General features: G+C 40.2%; 1 protein-coding gene across 2 annotated transcripts in view; it reads right to left on the reverse strand.

Annotated features, from left to right (window-relative positions):
• The window catches only part of SPNS2 (SPNS lysolipid transporter 2, sphingosine-1-phosphate), a 158195-nt gene that overhangs the window by 41045 nt on the left and 96887 nt on the right, over positions 1–20263 (reverse strand). For both annotated transcript variants that reach the window (XM_087717221.1, XM_087717223.1), the window contains exon 4: positions 8141–8292. In XM_087717221.1, coding sequence (XP_087573347.1) covers positions 8141–8292 — 152 coding nt within the window. The remainder of the gene's footprint in view (positions 1–8140; positions 8293–20263) is intronic.

The raw sequence follows: 20263 nt of genomic DNA on the forward strand, positions 1-20263 counted from the left end.
GGAAAAAAAAATAGCTGGCATCTGATGAAATATTGGTTTCCTTATAGAGTTATTCATTTGAGACTATCTGCTAAGCAATCTGAGGTTTGGGCCCTTTTCAAAGAAAAATGCTGGTTTTATTTTGTGGTGTACACACTTGAGAAAGATGCTGACATCTGTAGTAAAAAAAATGATATTATCTTATTGCTTTACCTCTGGATTTCGAAGAAGTAACCAGCTGAATTTGTCTTTGATCTGTTTCTGTTTGGAGTTTGGTCTAATCTACTGTCTGGAGCTCTTCTTATAACCGTAGAATCAAAGAGTTATAGGGACTTTGGAAAAGTTCTAGCTGAACTCCTCTAGCTATCATATAATAATGATTATCCTGTCTTTGTTTGAAATTAGTGATAGGGTACCCACATCTGCAGGAGATAGGCTATTCCATTCCCCCTTTTTATTTTGAGTCTGGATCTCTCCCAATAACAGAATTGAAAGGACCTTGGAGGTCTTCTAGTCCAACTCCCTGCTCAGGCAGGAAACCCTATACCATTTCAGACAAATGGCTATCCAACCTCTTCTTTAAAACTTCCAGTGTTTCCACAGCTTCTGGAGGCAAGTTGTTCCACTGATTAATTGTTCTAACTGTCAGGAAATTTCTTCTTAGTTCTAAGATACTTCTCCCCTTGATTCGTTTCCATCCATTGCTTCTTGTCCTGCCTTCCCTTAGATATAGCAACACTGCTATCATGTCTCCCTTAGTCCTTCTTTTCACTAGACTAGACATACCCAGTTCCAGTAACCGTTCTTTATAGGTTTTACCTTCCAGTCCCTTAATTATGTTTGTTGCTCTTCTCTGCACCCTTTCTAGAGTCTCAATACCTTTTTTTTATATTTATATAAAACTGGATGCAATATTCCAAATGGAGTCTTACCAAGGCGTTATAAAGTGGTATTAACACTTCATGTGATCTTGATTTTATCTCTCTGTTAATGCAGCCTAGGATTGCATTGGCCTTTTCGGCAGCTGCTGCACACGGCTGGCTCATATTTAAATGATTGTCCACTAGGACTCCAAGATCCTCTCACAATTGCTACTATTGAGCCAGATACCACCTATATTATACCTGTGCTTCAGGAGTGGGTTTCTCGCCCCGTTCCAACCGGTTCGGTTGGAACGGGGCCGGCGGCATCCTCGTGCACGCGCACGGCGCACGCATGCGTACTAGCATCTGTGCGATGCTCCAGCTGCTCCTGGAGGATCGCACAGGCGCTGTATGCGTCCTGCGCATGCATGGAAGCGCAGAACTCGTCAAAACCGGGTAAGGAGCGCGGGCGGGCGGGTGTGCCCTTCGCCGTTCCCGGAAGTTACTTACTTCCGGGTTCGCCGACCAACCGGTTCGCAGGGACCGCCGCGAACCAGTTGAAACCCACCCCTGCTGTGCTTTCACTTGCCTTTCCCTCTTGCTCTTTTCTCAGGTACTATGGAGAACACATCCATCTCTTTCCTTGGGCCAGCCCTTCAAGTATCAATAGACTGTGATTATGTGTCCCCTCAGCCTTTTCTTCCCTAGGTTAGACATACTCAGTTCTTTCCATCGTCCTTCACAGAATTTAGCCTCCGAGCTTCTTACCATCGTTTCAGTTCTGTACTCCTAATTCCTCCACATCCTTCTTATATCTGCCAACGTATTGTTGCAGCGCATGTTTCCAGCCCATATTTTACATTTCATTATACAATTCATTTAATTAATTATACGTTTGCCTTATATTTAAAACCTCGCATGGTTCCCACAGGAATGCCTTGGAGACAGGTGTCTTGTGTTTAGCAAGGGAGTGGATGACAAGGGAAAACAAAAGTGCTTTCATCTACTTCAAGCTGAGAAATTGTCAGAGTTTGCTGCAGCAACCACATCCAGAAAGCACACACAGGTAACTGATTCAGCAGGAGTCGTTAACTTCTCTTTATGTATAATATAACACATGAAGTAAATATACAGTACCAAAAGCAGGTTTTTCTAATGTGGTAGTAAATACAAGCAAACACAAGCAGAGGAGAGAAGAGTTTCAGTTTCAGTTTCAGTTCAGAGCAGCAGACTAGTTTAGAGCTCAGCACAGACTCAGAGCTACAGAGCTAAGCCACACCCAGGCTCCAAACTGTTTCAGCTCCCATTGGCTGATCTTGTTACTAAGCCCTGTTCCAGTTCATGAATACTACACTGACAGAAATACAGGTGATCCTTGACTTATGGCCACAGTTGGGACCAGAATTTCCATTGCAGTTGTAAGTGAATCGTGCCCAATTTTATAATGTTGTTTTGCCACATTTGTCAAGCAGATCATGCAGTTGTTTAGCAAAGTTGTTTAGCTTCCCATCTCTGACTTTGCTTGATGGAAGCTGGCTGGGAAGCTTACCTATGGTGATGATCACATGACCCTGGGATATTGCAATGGTCGTAAATACATGTTGGTTGCCAAACACCTGAATTTTGACGATGGGGTGACAATCATAAATGTGAGGACTGGTTGTAACTCACTTTTTTCAGTGGTGGTGTAAGTTTGAATGGCTGCTAAAAATGGTTGCAAATCGAAGACTACCTGTAAAGGAGCCGTAGTAGAATAACAGAGAAGGAAGGGACTTTAGAGGTCTTCTAGTCCAACTTCCTTCTCAAGCAAGAGGCTCTATACCATTTCAGACAAATGGCTGACCAGTCTCTTCTTGAAAACCTCCAGTGTTGGAGCAGCCACAACTTCTGAAGGCAAATATTCCCCTTCTAGGGAAATCTAAGTAAGAAAGGGATGAACTTTCCATGGTTCTGCAGCCAGCCCACCTCATCGTAGCCAAATATGTTTTTCGGGCTTCTAAATCTGCAGGCTTCCTTACAAGGCTGCAGGGACAGGAATGGCTGCTATTCAAAAATGCTACAGGAAAGAAACGTTAATAGCCAGAACTCAGTCAAGCTTCCTTGAAACTTTCAGGAAAAATAGCTGGCCTTACCAAGAGGAGATAAACAGGCAGATAGATGCACCCATTCCTAAAGAGCAAACGGAATGCTTTCAAGCCTTTGTCTCCAACTTGTGCGCTGCACCAAAGCAGAAATACATCCTCTTGTAGACATTTTTTTGTCACCCAGCTCATTACGGGAAAGCTTTTCCCCAATGGAAATAAACACAACAGAGCTGAGTTTCTCCACAGGAAACAGCCTTGACTGTTAGGAATTTGGTGGCGAGCCTCACGTGCCCACCCTGTCTCCAACCTTGCCAAACGTGGGGTCAGGCATTGTGAAGATGGAGACTTCCTCTTGTCCACAAGTGAGAAGAATGTGCCCAACTGATAAGAGAGCCTAACTGGGAAAAAAAAAACACGCACCAAAGGCAGCCGTCAGCCAGCAGAAGAGCCCAACTGATTTTTTTTTTTTTTAAAGGGTTGTCACAACTGAAATGTTTTATCTGAAATGGTATCGGGTCTCCTGCTTGAGCAGGGGGCTGGACTAGAAGACCTCCAAGGTCTCTTCCAGTTCTATTCTATTCCATTCCATTCTATTTGAGCTCAGATCCGGTCTCAAGTCCCATGGAAAAGGGCATAGAACATAGAATCATAGGGTCGGAAGGCACCTGGGAAGTATTCTAGTCCAACCCACTACTCAAACAGGAGGCCTTATACCAGGGGTCTCCAAACTTGGCAGCTTTAAGACTTGTGGACTTCAACTCCCAGAATTCCCCACCCAGCCAAGCTTACCCATGGTGGAGACCCCTGCCTTATACCATTATGGACAAATGGCTGTCCAGTGTCTTCTTGAAAACCTCCAGTGATGGAGCACCCACATTTTTTGGAGGCAAGCCATTCCACTGATTAATTGTTCCCACTATAAGGAAATAGAATAACCGAGTTGGAAGGGACCTTGGAGGTCTTCTAGTCCAACCCCCTGCTTAGGTAGGAAACCCTACATCACTTCAGACAAATGGTTATCTAATCTCTTCGCAAAAACTTCCAGTGTTGGAGCATTTACAACTTCTGGAGGCAAGTTGTTCCACTGGTTAATTGTTCTAACTGTCAGGAAATTTCTGCTGAGTTCTAAGTTGCTTCTCTCCTTGATGAGTTTCCACCCATTGCTTCTTGTTCTACCCTAAGGTGCTTTGGAGAATAGCTTGACTCTCTCTTCTTTGTGGCAACCCCTGAGATATCAGAACACTGTTATCATGTCACCCTTAGTCCTTCTTTTCATAAGACTATTCATTTCCTGCAACCTCTCTTCATATGTTTTAGCCTCCAATCCCCTAATCATCTTTGTTGTTCTTCTCTGCACTCTTTCTAGAGTCTCAACATCTTTTTTTATATTTTGGCGATCAAAACTTAATGTAGTATTCCAAGTGTGGCCTTACCAAGGCATTATAAAGTGGTATTAACAAATTAACTCATTCTTAGTTCAAAGTTAGACCTCTCTTCAATCATCTCATTATTTCTTGTCCTGTCCTTAGCTACTTTGGAGAAAATGTCGACACTCTCTTTTCTGTCTCAGCCCCTCAAATAGTGGAAGACGGCTATCCCGTCATACTTCTCTTTCTGTCAAACGGGAACATTACAAGGGATGGTTATACATAGGGCAGCATAAAGGTTTTCCTATTCAGGCAGACTTGAGATGTTGCTGAGTGGCTTTTTAAAAAACCAAACTCACACCTGCTTCTTAGTGAGCGATCCTGTGGGTATTATTCAAGCCTCTGTCACTTACTGCAACGAGTATTTATCCAAAACAGCATAAAAATGGATTATAAGAAAGCTACAATTACCATATAGGCAGATTTTAAACATGGCACAAATTGTAGCTACATCTAGAAAACAAATAAATCACAGGAGGTAATACCATACAATACTAGGGCTGAGTTAACACAGCATTGCTTAATCGCTGTATCTGGGTTAACAAAACAAAACAGCCCTCTATTCAGACAGCCTTCAAGCAACCAATCCTGTTTAGCCTATAATTTTTGTTATGCAAACTAACATATTTGGATGAAAATAAATTTTTTATGTCCCAATCCAGTAGCATCAATGGTTGAGTTACCAACACAATCTTTTTCTCTCCAGGTATTTGAACTATAGCTTCCTAAATCGCTATTAGACATTATCACATTTTGGACACAAATGGCATTGTTGGAAATTGCAGAAGATTTATTTACATCATGTGGACTCTTAAGAGTTGCTACTAATTTGATGGCACATAATTGAAAAAATCCCCAGCATCTGGTGATCAACCGCCGCCTATCTGCACATTGAATCATCTGAAGCGGTATTAAATATGACAAATTCACCCTTGAGGCAGTAAACACCAAGGGAACATCTGGGCTCAACCAATGACTCTGAACAACAGTGCTGAACACGAAGTGCTATCCTACTGCTTATGCCATGTGCCTGTGTAGAGGGAGGCAGAAAAGGGTGTGATTTGGAGTTTATAGTTCATCAGATAATCAATCAAATCAACAAACAAACAGAAAACAATACCCTAATTAAGGAACTACCAAGAAGAAAATCACACCCTCCTCAAAACTGGCAGGGCAAGCTCCTGCATACAAGCTGGGAGAAAATCTCATATACTCTCATACGGATGATTTTATCTAGCTGGGTAATGAAACATCTGCAAGCAAACAACCAGGTTCAGAGAGCATCAAGGACTCCACTGTCTGTAGTTCAGCCCAAATTAAATAAGTGAGGTTCCAACACAGGGTACCAATGACTTACTGGCCCTGCATACACAACATATTTAACCTGATCAGCCATTAACTGGATCAAATATGTACCTGGGGATCTAGAAATATGTGAACAAACTAATTGCATCAGAAGTTCCCTTTTGGGGAATGCAAACTTTCTTTCCACTTTCTCCAGGAAGTATTTGAGAGTTGGAGTAGAGTACAGTAGAAGCCCAGAAGACTGGAATTTGGATAGGTTAGAATCAGCTAGGTGGTATTCAGCCGTTTTGCACCGGTTCGCCCGAACTAGTGGTGGGAATTTTGCCAAGTTTGGTGAACCGGTAGCGATGGCCGGCTGGCCACACCCCCGAACTGGTCCCATTTTGAAACCCACCATTGGTTAGAATGTGTAAGTGTTGGGCATTTTTGTTACAGTTTTTATGCTTTCATTTTCTTCCTGAGAGCCATTCAGGGTTATGGTACATAAGATGGGCAGCTATATAAGTCAAATCAATCAATCAATCTCTTTTGAGGACTGGAAAAATTCCCCACTGGATAAAAACCAGGTATTTGCATGATACACCTGACTTAGTGCGTTTTAACTCATATACATGGCAATTTTGAGTAAATGCTGTTCATCCCCCACTTAAATTCAGAGTGCTTGTATGGTCCACGGACTCTAAATATGGTGTACTTCTAATGCAAGCGGTACAATAGTGTATCGGGCTACATCACGACAATTTATTTAATCAGATTAGAAAAAACATAGCTTGCATTTGCACAACAGACAAAATGTGGTTTAATCCTGAGAAGACTTTTCTGTGTTTTAATATGTTGTGGAAATCCAGTTAAGTTGATTGGTTCTTTTTATTGTTCAACTTCCAGAAAACAGATTACCTCAGAAATCAAGCAAAACATGTACGAATTAAGTCACCAAAGACCTCTCTTGGTTTTTCATTCAGGCTGCCATTTCAGCAAATTTATTCAGAAGTTCACTGCTCTCAGGTATACATAGAAAATGGAGAAGTGGGCTGATGATCTCAGGATCTTTCCTAGTGTTTTTTGAATTGAGGCTAAGGAGATCCGGGTCAAGTCACTGGATGAGTTTAAGCCAATCTTTTCCCTTTTTCAGCCACATTTACTTACAAGGATGAAAAAGAAAGAAAGAAAACCCAGTAAGTGCTGCCTGGCTAGAGGAAAAGCAGGGGGGGGGAATACAATTTTTGAGCTGTGGCTGTGCAGTGGTTAGAGTGCAGTTACTGCAGGTTAGTTCTGCTGCCTGCCGGCTGCCTGCAATTTGGCAGTTCAAATCTCACCAAGCTCAAAGTTGACTCAGCCTTCCATCCTTCCGGGGTGGATAAAATGAGGACCCAGATTGTTGGGGGAAATAGGCTGACTCTGTAAACCACTTAGAGAGGGCTGTAAAGCGCAGGGAAGCCGTTTATAAGTCTAAGTGCTATTGCTATTTGTTACTACCACAAATCATCTGGCATTTCCTGTGTCTTGTGATTATAACTCATCTGCATCCTCCAAATAAGTAAAATTCAAGATGACCAAAGAAAATTTGAGTAACCAGTACATTTCATATCCATCCTCTTTTATTTCCCTTTGATCCTTTCAGAAAATAGCAAGCAAGTGAGAGGTAGCTATAGGATTAATGATGAAGAGGGCCCCCCACTTAGAAATAGCAATTCAATTAAGTGTTTTTAGCCAAAGCATAAAGATTTTTATTTATAGAACTTTCTCAGATACTTTTTCTTGAAATGTCTCAGCTAGTATATTTATTGAACCATCTCAGATCCTTATTTATTGAACCAAAGTTAATAAAGATTATCAAGTAATTAAGTGCCATAGTTCCATTATGCATAGAACAATAGGTATAAAATCTGTTAAAAAGTAGTTTATAAGATCATTAATGTTCCACCTATGGAATAGCAAAACAACAGAAACTCCAAGTTAAAAACAGTTAAAAAAAACAAACTGCAGGGAGGAAGAATATCCTATGGAAACTTACAGAAATATTATGTATTTTGGGTTATATGTCTTTTGCAATTGGAGTTCAAATTACCTGCTGTTTTATTACATCAAATTATTTTGGTATTAACATACCAATTTAGAGCTTCATTGCTCCATAAAATGGCTCCAGATACAAAATTTTCAAGGATGGCTAACATCACAAATACAGCAAAATTGTTCTAGGTGGAGTCCCCTTTAATATTTTCAGCCAGCCAGCTGGCCATGAATAACCTTTTCAAAGATGTAATATTCCCTGTTTCTGATTAACTGAATTTTCTGCATCTTAAAGCAATGCCAGGAACGTACCTCAATTTTCCTGCTGCAGACTAACAGGGCTAATCTAAAGGAATCTAGAGAACTTGGAGACTGTGAGTTAAAGATGAAAGGTTTACATCTTGAAAAAGAAATGAATTAGCCCAGACAAGAAATGAAATCTAGCAAGGATATGTATTAAACAAGTAAATACCTGCCCAGAGGGATTGCAAAATAAAAGACCGACAGCATAAGTGTCCGAGTGTTTTTGGTGAAGAGATCTCCGATAATAGTTGGAGCGATGGTAGAGTAACTAGCTTCGCCGATGCCAACCAAACCTCGGGAGAGGACAAACAGCCAAAAATACTGCAGGGGAAAGTCAAAAAATAAATAAATGAATCAGTATTTTCATTGTTAATACAATTTCTACAGCTATCAAAAACTCTGTGCAATCTTTGTGCCTTGGTTTCACACGCACCCACACACACACACCATAATGATCCAGGAAGTTCGATGGAGGAATTGATTAGCATGGAAACTATGATGCATCTCCAGGGACTAGCATTCTCAGTGCAGTGATTTCATACATCACTATGCTTAGAGGCATTTAATGGCACCCACCAAATCCCTGGCTTAGCTCAACAATTTCAAGCAAGGAAGAAGGACTTTACAAGATGACAGGGTGGATTGAGAGCTCATATGAGCTTTGGGGCTATCAGTGTTTCTCAACCATGGCTGCTTGAAGATGTGTGGATTTCAAGTCCCAGAATTCCCCAGCCAGTGAATGCAAATGCTGGCTGGGGAATTCTGGGAATTGAAGTCCATACATCTTCAAGCATCAAAGGTTGAGAAACACTGATGTAGATGATGAGAATAGAAACGTCTTCAAAGAAAAACCAGAAAGTCCAGTTGCCTCTTGAAAAAAGCACCTTTGGGACCACTGATGTAGAATATTATAAAGGACGTCAGCTTTCTCAGCAGTATTGAAAACTGAGGTTACAAGTGAAAATTAAAAAGGAGATGGAAGAAGAAAATATGTAATTAACACAAGCTAAGCTCACGCAATGTCCAAGAAACAATATATCCTGTCTAGTTGCAGTTTGATATGATGTTTTTGTGTGAACCAGGCTTATATTGTGGCTTGCAAAATCCTGTTTTATGGCTTAGCTTTTGGGTCAACTTGTCCACTATGGCTTGTCCAAGAAACCACAATTAAAAGAAACCTGGAGTTAGCATAATATGTGAGCCCAGTTACATAGTCAGTCAGAGACTCTATTTTCTGCTTTTTGAGTATCAAGATTGCTTCTTTTTTCCTCCCTTAAAAGCTTTCAAGCTTCTACCACTTGTCTCAAAGCCGGTAAAATTTGCTGTCCAGCCGCTTGGTTAAGCACCATGGACAACTAAGTCTTCACCTTTCCTTCTCCAAGAGTCAGCAGCTTCACCTTGATATCCCCTTTTGAGAGTAGCAGTGTTACCACATGCCCTATAATTATAGGTCTAATTAAATGTCCCCAGCTGTCCTTGTCATACAGTAGACAGATGTGCGTAGGCTGAACCCTAAAAGCAGAAAGCAAACTTGTGACTCAGGGCCATTTAATAACTGTTCATTACCCAATGCTAAACCACTCTAGAATATCAAGCAGATTTGCTGATGCCTAGGGAAGCCAAGACTCATTTTAAAATAAACGGCAATGTTCAAGAAAAATGTGGAGCGTGAGTTAATCAGGAAACAAGAATAAAGAGGGTGGTGAATTTTTAATTTTATACATCATGTCTCCACAAATGAAGAAGTTTGAATATGTGCATAGAGATACACACACACCCAAAGATACTTTGTTCAGAAGAGAGATGTTAGCAACATTAAAATGGAAAGGACAATCAATGTAAGGATTTTTCCTTCCCCTTAAATAGTATAATTCAGAATCTTCCATTGAAGCTGAATGGCAGGAGATTCAGAATGATGTACAATTAATCTATGGCACTCACTGCTACAAGATGCAGCAGTAGACATCAATTTAGGCAGCTTTAAAGGTCATTAAACAAGTTGATGGAAGATACACACACACATTCACACACACACACAGAACAAATGAATCAAGGATAGGATTGTAAAGTCATAGAAATGTAGACTTGGAAGAGATTCCAAAGACCATCTGATTCAACCTTCTCTAATATGCAGGAAAACATATTAAACTAGCCATAATAGGAGAACCTTAACCTCAATAGGCAGACTGTTCCATTGTTGTACAGATCTCATCATCAGAAAGGTATTTCTTATAGTGGGGTTAATATATCTAATACATTGTTACATTAACTTCTCCAAGGTTAATGATAATATAGCTCAGAATTCCATCTTCTAGGGGTTAACCATGGAGACCTAATATGGCACTAAGATGAAACGAGGTTTTTTAATTCTAAGAAAAAAATATACTTGCTGTTAATGACAGCGAACCTTTATTTTAACAAACCAACCAGGGGGGTGCAGACGTGATATTTTTCTAAAGTCAAGAAAATGAAAAAACATGACATTGCTGTGATACAAATATTGCAAATTATATCATTTGCATCATTGGCATGGGAGTGTTACTGACATAACTGCATCTCTATGCAAATGCCATAAACCATGATAGAATTTGGTCTATTGCATGCAGAGTCCATTGTATCAAGAGGTATAAAACTGAAGTTTTATTGTATTTTGATTTTCGATGGTGTTTGTTAGCCTCTTTTGGAGGCTAGCAGGATAATCATAGTTCAACCATTTTAAAAAGTATGTTATTTCTTTCTGTTTTTAAAGACAGAAGCATTCCTGAGACATCAGAGCATTTATGCTATAATGTGCACACTGTTTATGTAAGCAATCCATAGGTATTTTGGATAGGGTTCTTAATAACAGAATTGATTAATGATGAATAGCGTAGTGTAGTGTAGTGTAGTGTAGTGTAGAGTAGTATAGTATAGTATAGTATAGTATAGTATAGTATAGTATAGTATAGTATAGTATAGTATAGTATAGTATAGTATAGTATAGAATAGAATAGAATAGAATAGAAAGAGTTGGAATGGACCTTGAAGGTCTTTTAGTCCAACCCCCTATACCATTTCAGAGAAATGGTTATCCAGTTTCTTCTTTAAAACTTCCAGTGTTGGAGCATTCACAACTTCTGGGGGCAGGTTGTTCCACTGATTAATTGTTCTAACTGTCAGGAAAGTTCTCCCTTAGCTCTAGATTGCTTCTCTCCTTGATTAGTTTCCATCCATTGCTTCTTGTTGTACACTCAGATGCTTTGGTGAATAGCTTGACTCCCTCTTCTTTGTGGCAGCCCCTGAGATATCAGAACACTGCTAGACATACCCAATTCCAGCAACTGTTCTTTATATATTTTAGCATCCAGTCCCCTAATCATCTTTGTTGCTCTTCTCAGCACTCTTTCTAGAGTCTCAACCTCTTATCATGGTGGTCTGTCTCAAGATACTACCAGCAACCATTCACTATTTATTAGCTTAATTTGTATTTATTAGCTTAATTTGTATGCCGCCCACTCTCAAAGAGACTCAGGGCGGCTCACTACTCTCCAAAAACTTCAGAAGCGAGCCTTGCATATTGATTCAGCTTTTTCTAAATATTGTTTTCCAGCTGTTTATTTGGATGGAGGAAGGGGGGGGGGACTCATTGCTGAGATCTCATTGTAAGGAAAGTAACTCCTGCTTCTGCTAACTCAACGAAGTGCTTGAGAATAATGAAAGCCATGGATCAAATCAACTTGCTGACATACAAGAAGATACTCAGCGCCGATGATGTTACCTAGTTTGATAATGAAATGTAAGAAAACAATCAAGTTCACAGAGCACCAAGGAGCGCAAGATGCTCCCTTTAATTGAACCAGTCGGTTCTTCACGCCCTGCTCCACAATATTGCAATACATTCTTCTCCCTCCTGAGTGTTTTTCTCACTTCTTCTGTGCATCTCGTTCTACAATTTTGTTGCAATAAAGAAACATTTAGAATATGCCGAGGTTGCCCAATTAAACAAACCCTGCCTTATGTTTTCAACATTAAGAGCATGGGAGGTTACATTCTTTGGAAAATAAGATAATAACTATGGTTGAGTTTATGGATGCTTTTCCAGCCCTTTCATTTTCTATGTTCTTTTCAAACTTTTTTTTTTAATGTAATGTAATCCAAACTCGAGTATGTACTGAATAATTTTATGTATGCCGTGTAGTAACCGCTCTTAGCAAAGACCAGGGGATGTTTTTCAGTAGAAACCTACAGAATAAGTGGTAAGGAGATAGGAATGAGTGGCTCTCGACATTTCTTTAATTTAGAGAAAGACTCAAGAGCTTGACCTTAATTTATTCTGGCTGTCTGACAACCACATACTGAAGGCCAATGGGTGACCTAGAGCTTTGACAGCATCATACTCATGGCAACATCTTCAATTATTTCAATCACAAAGTCAGCAAAATCGGTTATCACTCCTTCTCTTAAACCAACTGGACCAAAGCAGCTACCAAAACAGAGGATCTGTGACGTGTGTAGGAATGAAAAGAGAACACTACAAGGCAAAACAACAGCCACATTTTTGGAGGGTGTCATGGAAGTCATTTTAAGCACCTAAGAATTCTCTCTTTCAATGGGATAATCTGGCTAATACTGTTCTCCCACTTTGCATCTCGTTCAGTTAAATGCTTTACCACCTAAATACATATGCATTATTGGATTTATGCTAAAGACACAGTTCTAACTGATGGCATACTGGCGTGAAATAACTCAAGCAAGCAAGTAATCCACACTTTAATAATGCCTTAACAAGTTCTTGTCTTGCTCTTTTTGCTCCGCTCCCAAAGAAGTTCACAAGATGAGAATTGCATTCTTGTTTCCCAAAAGATTTGTGGCTACTGACAAAATGATAATCTGGTGAAGTATGTCTAAAGCCCAAAGGCAATAGTCTTATTGTCTCAAAAAGGCACATGATCCTTAAATCCTGGGTCATGAAGCATTAGAAAGAGCCATATGATGTGATGGAGGCTTCAATAATGTGTATGGATATGTAAGTGCGTAAAATGTCTGGATTTTGTGCATTTGATCCCACTTTTTAAAAAATAATAATAATAACTATCGTGTTTCTTTTGATGCTTTTCACCTTTGGGAGCAAAACATTCCAAGGAGTAATACCATAAGGACACAAATGGAACAGAGTATATGGTATATGCACGAAGAAAGCCAGATTCCCAGAATCTTTTGTTAAGAAGATGACAAGGAACAAAACTGGAAAAGATTGTCCTTTTCATTAGAATTGCTAACCCGTACAAATGGTCCTGCTGGATCTTACATTTATGCATTCAGAACTGCAAAGCCATCATGATTTAGACAGATCTTTTTCTGCAAAGTTGTGGCCTATTTTAAAAAATAACTGAAAAGTTCAAATGTGCCCAGTGTACAGTGATAAAAATGGTAAGAAGCCTGGATATCATGTGTCCTAGAAGGAAAAACAGAAGCAACGTAAAAATATGTAACCTGAAGAGGAGACGGTTAAGAAGAAATAGGACGGCCATTGTCAAGCATCAGAAGAGTGATCTTACCAACGAAGGAGCAAATTTGGAATCTGTTCCTTCGGGAAGTAGGTCCCAAATTAACAAATTCAAATTGCAAAATAAGGACTAGAGATGACTGATGCTCTTCATTACTGAGATGATTGTCTTAGACTTAGAACATAAAAGATTCCAATCACAGGAAAGATTGGATAGCACTTTTCAAAAATGCAGAAGTACTTAATTTCCAATGCTAACAGGGTTAGAGGTGGCTATTTTTATCCTGCCTCCACTATGATTTTCATTTTTGCTTTTGTGATATTATGAATAAAGCTTTCTTGATCTTGTACATTTTTTAAAAAATATTGTTCTTATTGATTTTTGTTCGGTCACCCAGAGCTTCCTCTGGGTTTTGATTAATAGAGATAGACAAACAGGCACTTAAGTAGGAAGGTGGGTAGGTAAGTAGGTAGGTAGGCAGACAGGCCAGTGGTGGGTTGCAGGCGGTACACCCCAGTACGGGTACCGTTCCGGTAAGCTGCTCCGGAGGGCCCACCCACCCACCCACCATCCTTACCTGTATTTCAGCTCTTCGGCGCTTCCGCGCACAGAGCGTACGGTGCCTGCGCAATGCTCCCCCGTGCAGCTGGAGCATTGCAGAGGTATCGCGGAGCGTTGCAGGAGGTAAGGATGCATGCACGCGTTCATGTGGTGGATGCCAGGCCCCGTTGCACTGTACCAGTTGCAACAGGATCCGGAACCCACCACTGAGACAGGCAGATAAAACAGGTAGTCCCATTAATAACATGATTCTATAGAGCAGGGATGTCAAACTCGATTTCATTGAGGGCCGCATCAGGGTTCTGTTTGGTCTCAGGGAGCTGGAGTGGCGTGGCCAGGGTGGGTGTGGCAGCTTGACGTCACTCGTGTTGGGGGCATCTGTGGTGGCCCAAGCTTTCTGCCAGCGAAAACAGGCTCCCGAGCTCAGTTTTTGGCTGCCATGGCCTCCTGCAACCTTCTGCCAGTAAAAATGGAACTTGGGAGGGCCACGTGAGGGAGCCTGTTTTCACTGGCAGAAGCATTGCAAGCCAATCCTTCGCTGTTTCCAGGGTGGCCCCACGAGCCAGATCAAAGTACCCTGCGGGCTGGATCCGGCCCCCAGGCCTTGAGTTTGACACCCCTGCTATAGAGGATTCACAAAACATGTTAACCTATTTGTTTTACCATAATTTGTTGAACAATCATAATGACAGTAAGTTATAAACCACCGCCTGATCAAGCTAAGAAAAAAGAAAAAGGAATAATATGTGTTTTATGTGTACCTCCAACTTATTACAACAAGGGAGGAGTTTAAGGCATAGCATCCTCAGTGTTTGACTCAGCTTCAAATGCTTATGTGAGCCTTTAGCCCAGTGGCAAAGCTCTACATTTAGTACCCAGGAATGCTTCAGTTTCATTCCTTGAGATCTCCGATTAAAGGACTTAGTCTGCTAGGATTGGTGAAAAACCCCAACTGGGACAACAGAAGTTATGTATCAGCAATAAGAGGCAAATTCATAACCAATATGTTGCTGATTGTCCCATATATCCATTGCATGTTTCCATTGTTTCCTTCAGCATAAATAACATTTTGCAAAACAAATTTATATGGGAGCAAATCAAAACAATACCAGAAAAATTGTTGTTCAATCTCTTGTTAAAAACATCCAGAGTCCACCCACAATTTCCGAAGGCAAGCAGTTCCACTGATCAATTGTTTAATTAGGAAATGTTCCCTTAATTCTAGGTTGGTTCTCTCCTTGATTCGTTTCCATCCATTGCTTCTTGTCCTGCCTTCAGGTGCTTTGGAGAATAGCTTGATTAAAAAAGTTTAATAGCATGTTTTTTTTTGTATCGAGTTCACCAAAATGAAATGGAATTCAAAATTCTACAAATGAAATAATGAAGAACATCAAAATGTTTGTATGTCACAAGGGAGATGTTTTTTTTTTTTAAAGAAACAGCTAATGAATTTTGATGACAATAGCAGCCGCAGCTGTTGCTACAGCTACACCCCTTCCACCGAAATTTCAGGAACCAGCACTAAGAGCTGGATAAGGGTCAATGAACAATGAATGAACTGGTAAGATATCTGACTGAGTTTCAGCTTGTTTCTTCCCCCATCTCAGATCTGTGCCCTCCCCTCATATACAGGCGAAGGAAGGAATAGTATTTGACAACTTGCCTGTTTAGACAGAGCCCTCTGCTTTCACAGACAGCTATGCAGATGCTGTATGATGGGCAGTCAAAATGATTTTCAAAGAAAGAAAGAAGCACAGACTCCGGAATCAGGCAGGCCATCAAAACTACACTGGTATTTTAAAATAGTTCCAGGCTCTATGAAAAAAATTACAGTCTTTTGTTTGTCCACAAGTGGCCATGATATCAAAATGTGTGGTTATCCACCCTCCAAATGACAAAACTCTGATTTAAGCCAGCCACAATTGGTCAACTCTCCAATGCAATCAACAATATATAGCAATATGTTTCTGGGACCCTTAGTGGTCTCTGAGTTTGTGGTGGTCTCTCATGACCCTTGTCCAGCTCTTAGTGCTGTTTTCTTACAGACAATTATTACCAAATTAGGTAACATTTTCAGTGGTAGAAAAGAGTGGGGTTTGCTCTCTGTTTATATTCTAGTGGCTTGCCCTTTCAGTGTTGGGGGGAGAATTCTTGGCGATTCATTGAATCAGCTGTTGTTTACTGTTAGCTTGTTTGTTTGAGTTGGTATTTCCTTGATTGTTGTTCTAGTGTTAATCTTGGTGTTAGTCTCTGCTGATCTGGACTTGATTCCTGGTGAGGAGATGTTTTGGGTTTTTGTTTGGCAGGTTTTTTGACTGTCTCTTTTGAATGGTGTATAGATGTTGCTTATCTCTATGTGCCTGTTGATGGCTGATTTGTCTGAGTGCCAGTTTCCAGAATTCTCCAGCATTTTTATAATATGTCTATATATAATGAAAGTGGAATTCTGCATTTCTAGCAGATGAAGGCAGAAAATCTAGAATATGCTGCTTTGCAGTGGCAATGTTGGTACTTTGGAAAAGTCTCCTAAGGGAGATCAGATTAGCTTCCTCCCTGATGAATTGATATTAAAAACTAAGCTCTTCTCTGAAGATAGATATAAAAAATGAAGTTATTTGCCATTTAAATTTAGGATTACTTTATCTTCTATTCTTTCATTCTGGGAGGGAGGTTTATTGGTTTTTTTCTACCTTTTTATGATGGTTGCAGTTGATTTACTGGGTTATGATTTCATGATTCAGAATTAATTTTTTGGATGTTGAATGATACTGCTGATGCTTTAATTTTTAAAAAATATTTTGGAGGTCACCAAAATTCTTTCAATTGCAGTGGGATATAAATGTGATAAATAGATAACTGCTTGTTTTTTTAAAAAAGGTCCTGCAGTACTGTAAATATGGAAGGAGATTTTTACATCTCACACCTTGTGTTTTTAACATAAACCCACATATGACAAATGTTGCCTTAGAAGATATTTTCATGTGAAAGGAAAAGGAAAATCTCTTTAGGAATATTTTAGGCATCATATATTGAGGAATGTGCTTATGAGAAAGTTCATTCAGATATAGACTCAATTAAGAATCCTATGATTAATTGACTTAGAACTGCTTAAGTCAGGTGTCAATTAAACTTACTGGAGGCTGTTACATTTAGCTTTTTGGCAGCCAGTTAGAACCAATGTCAGATGGTTACGATTCTCTCTCTGTGTGCATTTCTCCTACATAATAAATTTTGTGGGTTTTTTCCTCGCTGTGTTATAACAAACTGTTGTTTCATCTTTCAAAGAAAAACCTGGATGTCTATTTATTCTATACAAGTCACCTTGAAAACAGCAAAGGAGGGATCAAAATAATTCAAAATAAAGTAATATCAAACGGCAACCAAATAGCACAAGGCCATATCACTCACTTTGGGAACATAATCACTACTGATTTGTCTCTCTGGGTTAGTTATCAAAGGACAGTGAGTATCTTGGAAGTACGGTTCCCTCTCCTTTGGTATGCAGTAACTATTTTCCAGGTTGGTTTTATTTATGAATAATGTACTTATCGTATTGTAAACTGTGTTAGCATTTTTGATAACAATAGAACATAGCCTAAACATTTCTCATTAACAAAAAAACCTGGAGCATGAGAATTGGCTCCCATGCTAATTCCAGTAACTTAGTCCAGTGTTTCTCAACCTTGGCGACTTTAAATCCTGTGGACTTCAACTCCCAGAATCCCCCAGCCAGCATAGCTGGCTGGGGAATTCTGGGAGTTGAAGTCCACAGGACTTAAAGTCGCCAAGGTTGAGAAACACTGACTTAGTCTACCAGCTGGAATGAAATCATTCCTGCATGCATTCCCTCCCCCCCCCCCCCCGAAATAAATGCCCAATGAGAGTAATGAAATGCCACTTTATTGGCCCTTTTGGCAATAAAGGAAACTAAAACTATCTACCAGAAACTTGGCTGTTCATATAATAACCACATGCCTGGGGCACACAAGGAGAGAAAGCAATTATCTTTATACCAGGCATCTGGATTTTTTGAAAGCACCTGACTGGCTACTATTCAAGCAGGCAGGTAAACTAAACAGCAAGGTGATCTCTCTTTCCACTCACATAGACAGAAATTGTATTCTTCTAGAAAGGGAGTCAGTTTGGCATCGTGTACCAGGCTAGGGGGGCTGTGAATTCCAGTGCTGCCTTAGGTATGAAGCCAGGTGGATGATCTTTGATCCTCTCAGTCCTAGGAAAGGGGCAATGACTAACCATATCTGAAAAACCTTGCCAAGAAACTGTAGGGACTAATCCAACATTTAAAAAGGTAATGGCAAATTGCACATTATGTGCTAGTCATTCCCGACTCTAGAGGGCGGTGCTCATCTCCATTTCAAAGCCAAAGAGCCAGCGCTGTCTGAAGACGTCTCCGTGGTCATGTGGCCGGCATGACTAAACGCCGAAGGCACACAGAACACTGTTACCTTCCCACCAAAGGTGGTCCCTATTTTCCTACTTGCATTTTTACATTTGCTTTCAAACTGCTAGATTGGCAGAAGCTGGGACAAGTAACGGGAGCTCACTCCATTACACAGCACTGGGGATTCGAACCGCCGCACTGCTGACCTTTCTGATCGACAAGCTCAGCGTCTTAGCCACTGAGCCACCACGTCCCTTTAATCCAACATTTACCAAGCGTCAAAAAAATTAGTCCAGATGTTTAGGCGATGTTAGTTAGAGATGATGGGAACTGTAGATTGATACCTCTGGGGTCACCAGGCAGTGGAAGACTGTTATATTCTAAAAATATGGTCATTCTGATGATAGTTTCTTAGGTTGCCAGAACAGCAACATCCATATACAAGGAAATGCAACATTTATATTATGTTCCAATAGTAAAGAATTTAGGTAGCTCAGGGTTGAACTGTGGAGTCCTTGCTGCTCTCTGAGGTTGTTTGCCTGCTTGCAGATGTTTCATTACCCAATTAGAGGTAACCTCATCTTTACAAGGGAGGGTAGGGCTTGACTAGGATATTCTATTCTATTCTTTGCCTAGGATATTCTATTCTATTCCCCCTTGCTTTCTCATTTCATACTGCGGTCTTCTGCATACTTAGTAGAAGTAAGCTTGATTGAATATGTGGGATTTTAAGTATAGGACACAAACTCCATCCTCCCGCACCCTGATGATGTCACCTACTAGGGTAATGAAACATCTTCAAGCAAACAGCCAAGATCAGAGAGCACCAAGGGCTCTACAGGTTAGATTAAGTGTCCCAATTAGCCCAATGTGAACTGAGCATATTCAGTAGCTATAAAATCTGGGTGGTGTGAGAAGAAGAAAGATAAAGCAAAGAAAAATGGAACGAAATAGCCTGGGAAAGTGCCTGCCACATTTTGTTTCCGCTTTTTACTTATACTCCCAACTGTCTGCACGAGATTACAAGAAGTCAAGGACATTAATGCTATAACTAAACTTATTTTGGAAAGCTCCAAGGAACCCTGTTCTCACAATGCACTGTATAGAAAAGCCTTTACTACTTGTCAAAACAGTTCCCTCCTCCCACCCTTTAAGAAATCTGGAAAGAGGACCAGAAATAGAGATTGTGTTCCACAGAAAGACTGAAACAAAAAACAATGGCAATTTGCCATTAATTGCTTGCATATTAACAGCTTGTGGTGTTTTCTAGTGTCAAAATGAAAGACGCTGGATGGAACATGAATTCTTTAGCACTGGGGGGCCGGAGGGGGCTGTCTGCTGGTCTTTACTGGTTAGAATGGGGGGAAAAAACATGAAGAGATGTGCTCATTGACTATACTTGCTTGGGATCTGGTCATTTTAAGCAGCTGGTATCCTTGAACACCATTACTTGATATCACTGAGTATTTATGATTTAATAATAATTATGCATGTATATAAGACCAACTGTTGTTCATAAAGCAGGAAGAACATCTCAGGCAGAAAGTACTACCAAAATAGCTGTTTTTTTGGTCCAACTGCCATAACTCCCTGATCCCTACAGCTTCTATTTTTTTTATTTCTATTTTGAGTCCCCCCCCATACCTATTTCTCATTTCCTTCTGAATGAACATTAGCAGCAGATTGGAAAACAAATGCTAAATTAGTAAAAAGGGAAGGGTGTTGCAAACATGAAAGGGCTGCATTAACCATTTGCGACTGGAAAAAGAATCCACAAACATTTCATAATGGAAACATGTTTAGCAAGTATCTACAGTCGTCCGGCTATGACAAAATGTTTAAG

Source organism: Thamnophis sirtalis, unplaced genomic scaffold, assembly GCF_051295495.1.
Source record: "Thamnophis sirtalis isolate CommonGarterSnake01/CBP01778 unplaced genomic scaffold, rThaSir2_p1.2 scaffold_6, whole genome shotgun sequence".
In the NCBI taxonomy this organism is placed as follows: Eukaryota; Metazoa; Chordata; class Lepidosauria; order Squamata; family Natricidae; genus Thamnophis; species Thamnophis sirtalis.